The sequence below is a fragment of the Micromesistius poutassou genome (genome assembly GCF_964030765.1).
Source record: "Micromesistius poutassou genome assembly, chromosome: 15".
NCBI lineage: Eukaryota > Metazoa > Chordata > Actinopteri > Gadiformes > Gadidae > Micromesistius > Micromesistius poutassou.
In genome coordinates, this window is record NC_140285.1 from 177,681 (window position 1) to 182,955 (window position 5,275).

Here is a 5,275-nt window from a genome sequence, read left to right on the forward strand (position 1 = left end):
ATAATAAAAATATAGTACTGTTGAGGGCAGGAGGGGTCACACATAACCTGCTGCCTCATTTGTGGTCCTGGCACACATGGATATATTGCAGATGTTTCATGAATGACCCCTTAGTTCATAAACTATAACTCTTAATTGAACATGTTCTGTGATCACACAACACTGCAGCCTTGAGAAGTGACTCGTATTTTGATTTGAACCCAAAAGTGTCACTTCCCAGTTCAGCAGTAACTACTGTGTTACACACCGCCACTTTGGTGACCAAGTGGCGGTCTGCTCTCCCACCCCTTGAATCAGCGTGTGGACAGCGGGACATGATAACGTCACCTCAGCACAGATCACTTTTTCTTCATGAATTATATTATTTGCTAAATGTAATCTGTTGTTGTGGCGCCTATCAGAATGGACGCTCATTCTGTCATTATGAGGCAAACTTTAAGAGCATGACCATTTTCTGCCACATTGAGAACCGATGCAGTACACTGTGTCTCATCTGCTGAACAATCAATAGTGCCATAACTCCAGGTGCAGACCTCCTGTAGGCCTGTTGATTAGCCCCTAAGATCTTCAGCAGCCAGATGACTGTGTTTGAGGTTTAGTATTGGATGAGTAAGGTGGAGTGTTTCACCCAAAGAAATCCTATATTAAACATAGGATCCAAAGACCAAATCAATCTAGAAAATGATGTAGCCCAATGAACATAAAAGTGGTACATTATATTTGTGACACACTTTTAACACTCACAAATGTATTTGTCACAGAAAAATGATAAGCTTAGATTAGATCACGGTTAATGCAGACATACAAGGTTAACTACTCTTTGTTCAACAGCTCTAATGTTTTCAAACTTCATATTCTTTTGGTTTAGAGAAAAGTGTTAAAGATACAAGTTGTTACCTTTATTAACCCTGAATATTTGTTTTATCTCTCTCCAGATGTTTCTGAACTTCAAGAAAAGTCTGTAACTGCACAATCAACCTTATTTTGCCATGATTGAAAAACAAGACTTGCGCTGACACACAGAAGAAAAGTCTGCCAAAAACATCAGATGGTTGAAGGTCACATAAACTGGACCACCATGTTCTTACAAATCATGTTCCTAATATGTTCAGTTTGTAATACTTACGGCGTTGCTAGTACTGCATCACCATCGTGTACCAGCGATGAATACAGAGTGGGACAGTTCTGCTGCCTTGCATGTCCTGGTGGTAAGAGTCCATTAACCCAGCTGTTGTCAACCTGTTGTCCAAAATAGTTCTGTATGATTTCTTCAACCAAATCCATTGGAAAACAACATATTTTAAACGTTCTTTCCAACAGGATATAGGGTTAATAGGGATTGCACAGCGACAACCAATACATTGTGCTCAAAGTGCCCCGATGGTACTTTCAAAGAAGGCCTTAGCGGACAGAAGCAATGCTCTGCCTGTACAACGTGTGACCCAGGTACATCTATATTATTAAATAGAGACAGGTCTGCTGCCTTGCATGTCCTGGTGGTAAGAGTCCATTAACCCAGCTGTTGTCAAGCTGTTGTCCAAAATAGTTCTGTATGATTTCTTCAACCAAATCCATTGGAAAACAACATATTTTAAACGTTCTTTCCAACAGGATATAGGGTTAATAGGGATTGCACAACGACAACCAATACACTGTGCAAGTGCCCCGATGGTACTTTCGAAGAAGACCTTAGCGGACAGAAGCAATGCTCTGCCTGTACAAAGTGTGGCACAGGTACATCTATATTATTAAATAGAAACGGCCCCCATGCAACCCCCCTATGTTGTGTTGATGAGAACGTTGTGTTTTCCATGTTTGTATCAGAGAAAGTTGTGTTGTTCATGTCTGTATCTGAGAAGTTGTGTTGTTTGTATCAGAAGTTGTGTTCATGTTTATATCAGAAGGGGTGTTGTTCATGTTGATATCAGAAGTTGTGTTGTTCATGTTGATATCAGAAGTTGTGTTGTTCATGTTTATATCAGAAGTTGTGTTGTTTATATCAGAAGTTGTGTTGTTCATGTTTATATCAGAAGTTGTGTTGTTCATGTTTATATCAGAAGTTGTGTTGTTTATATCAGAAGTTGTGTTGTTCATGTTTATATCAGAAGTTGTGTTGTTCATGTTTATATCAGAAGTTGTGTTGTTCATGTTTATATCAGAAGTTGTGTTGTTCATGTTTATATCAGAAGTTGTGTTGTTCATGTTTATATCAGAAGTTGTGTACTCTCAGGTTGTCTCAGGTTGTAACTCTTGTGATTGACAGGTCTGAAGGTGAAGAAGAAGTGTACTCCAACATCAGATGCTGAGTGTGAGGTCCGGGATGGATTCTTCTGTAGTGACTCAGCAGATAAAGACACATTCTCAGATGCCACATCGTCATGCCAACGCCACACGATGTAAGTGGAGTTCATTATCGAACCCAGTACCTTTTAAACCTGGAGTCCAACACCCAGTCTGCTACTCTGAACTAAACGTGGTTTTGTCCTTCTGGTTTCAGATGTGATTCTGGGGTGCAGATAAAACCAGGAACTGGTTCAACTGATTCTACATGTATTACATATGTGGCAATTTGGTGGATAATAATAATAGGATGCATACTTTTAGTTTGTTTTTTTGTTTTTTGTTTTTGCGTTATAGTGTTGCTTTATGGATTAGGTAATCAGGAGGTAAGTGTTATTACTGGTTTGATACATAACACAATAATATGTGTGGCCCTAGCTGGCAGTGGTGGAGTTATTAGATGATGACCTTGTAATGAACCCAATGTTGACATTTTGTTTAAATCTTTATCTTATAGGAAAAGAAACTGGATAGGGAGTTAGATGGTAAGTTCTTATTCCACATGTTTTACTGTGTTAATGAGTAGATGTGGCCAGCATAACGTCAGCTCAGTGGCGTTTATAACGTAGCTCACTGAGTCGTCATGACAACACAGAGCAGGGACAAAGGGTAGAAAGACTTGTGTCCTTGTTTGACCACGATAATGGCAGCCGTCTCCCTACACGTATTCAGTCTGTCAAGATGTTCTTCTGTGTAGAGGCTAATTCAGAGTGGAAACCAGGAACTGGTTCAACTGATTCTACATGATTAGAATATATGGAGCAGTTCATAATAATAGGATGGATACGTTTCATAATATCAATCATAGTCCTGGAAGGTAAGGGTTACATTAAACTCTAACATGTATCATGGTTACATTAAACTAACATGTATCATGTTACATTAAACTAACATGTATCATGGTTACATTAAACTAACATGTATCATGTTACATTAAACTAACATGTATCATGGTTACATTAAACTAACATGTATCATGGTTACATTAAACTAATATGTATCATGGTTACATTAAACTAACATGTATCAGGGTTATGCTGAATGATAGTGGCTGCTGTCCTGACATGTTGATGTGCTGTTTCTCTCTATATAGAAAAGGCTAAACAAAGACATGAGAAGGTAAGTGTTATCACTGGTTTGATACAGAACACAATAATATGTGTGACCCTAGCTGGCAGTGGTGGAGTTACTAGATGATGACCTTGTAATGAACCCAATGTTGATATTTTATTTACATTTTTATTTTATAGAAAAAGAAAACACCAAACAGGGAGTTAAAAGGTACGTTTTTATTCCACATGTTTCTCTTTGTAAATGATGTTACGTCCCCCTGGTAACTCTTACCATGGCGGTCAGGGAAGGTGTCCTTCCCCTGTGTGGTGGGGGAAGCTCTGCTTTCCTACTTGGGCCATTTGGCTCTTCCCTTTCTGCAGCAGGTGCACCTGATTGACCTGATTGGCCTAATAAAGAAGAGAAGGTTTGGCGGCATCAGCAGCTTCTCTCACCGAGGCAGCGAGAGACCCACTGGCTGGATGTCTTCCTCCTTTTATAGGCCAATCAGGCCAATCTATTAGACTGCAACTCATTCCCATCAAAATAAGATTCAAACCAAGATGACCTTTTGACCTTTTTTCACTTGTGTAATTGAACAGTACTGGTCAACCGTTATCTATGCCCCCTCATTGTGTGTGTCTTGTTTTTTGTGTGTCTGGTTTTGTGGGGTGGTTGTGTGATTCTGGGTGAGGCTCTGGTTGTGTGTGTGTGTGTGTGTGTGTGTGTGTGTGTGTGTGTGTGTGTGTGTGTGTGTGTGTGTGTGTGTGTGTGTGTGTGTGTGTGTGTGTGTGTGTGTGTGTGTGTGTGTGGTTGTGTCCTCATCTCCTCCTGAGAGTACCCAGCTGCAGAGCTGCTCCACTGGGCTTCAGTCTTCAGTGAGTGTTGCTGCATGTGGAGGCTGGCTGTGTGTCCTGACTCTCTGCTGCCTTCTCTTCCAGAAACTACACCACTAATGTCCAGTGACTCTCCTGCACCAACCGGGGACCAACAAGAACACACTTCAAGAACAACTATCCCTGATGTAACTATGGATGATCATGATGATGACCAACATCTGGATGCCATCAGGTCTGGTACTGGACAGCTAGACATTGAGATGGGTCCAGTCCAAACGCTGCGTTGAGATGGTTCCAGTCCAAACGCTGCCCAAAGATGGTAACAGGATTCTTTAATATCGCCGTTAGTCCCAAGTTCCCCATCGACCGTGTTTCACTATTGAAGGGGACTGACATTACAGGAGACAAAGTAACGCCAGTTCTAGAAATTCAGGATCAACCTGAAAGTGAATCTGATGAATCAAACTGAGAAACTAGAGGAGGAAATACACCAGTCTGATTCCTTCCTGATGCCAGCTTTCACAGGAGGCGTGGTGTGTTTATCATCATTATTAGATCAATCCTCACATTATTCTTCTATATGTGGCTCACAGAGCAAAGACAAGCGAGGGGTTAATAGATAGTGTGAGGTGTGCTCTGTGAGGCGTCCTGGGTTATGATGGGTAACGTTGGCTTGGGTCCAAGCTCCACCTCTCTTGGGCGACCACCAAGGAAGATTATATATTCTTTATGATATACATATTTTTTACAACGTTTAAACTATTTTGTAACCATTGACACGTACATATTCTACCCATACAAGTATCTTTTGTTGTTCTTTGTCTGCTAAACTTTTAGAAACATCACTTTTTTTTAAGGCTTTTGACCGTAATCATTTAGGGAATAATATGTAAAATAACAGATGCAAAACCTTTAATGAAAATATCTGTAAATGTACTGCACTGTATTTCAATGAGGAGATCTTATTTACATTTAATGGATTTAGTTTTTTCAAGTGTAATTCCTCTACTTTTTTTTACTACTGTTCTTGAGTTGATCAGGAAGCA

General features: G+C 40.1%; 1 protein-coding gene across 1 annotated transcript; it reads left to right on the plus strand.

Moving 5' to 3' along the window:
* Window positions 1-1,078: 1,078 nt before the first annotated feature.
* Window positions 1,079-4,356, plus strand: LOC311359669 (tumor necrosis factor receptor superfamily member 14-like; the record flags this gene model as incomplete). The annotated part of the gene is made up of 6 exons (XM_084479729.1): window positions 1,079-1,208; window positions 1,321-1,446; window positions 2,264-2,396; window positions 2,498-2,592; window positions 3,697-3,817; window positions 4,332-4,356. 6 exons carry the CDS (start codon window positions 1,079-1,081, stop codon window positions 4,354-4,356), a joined length of 630 nt encoding a protein of 209 aa, XP_084335855.1.
* Window positions 4,357-5,275: the final 919 nt, after the last annotated feature.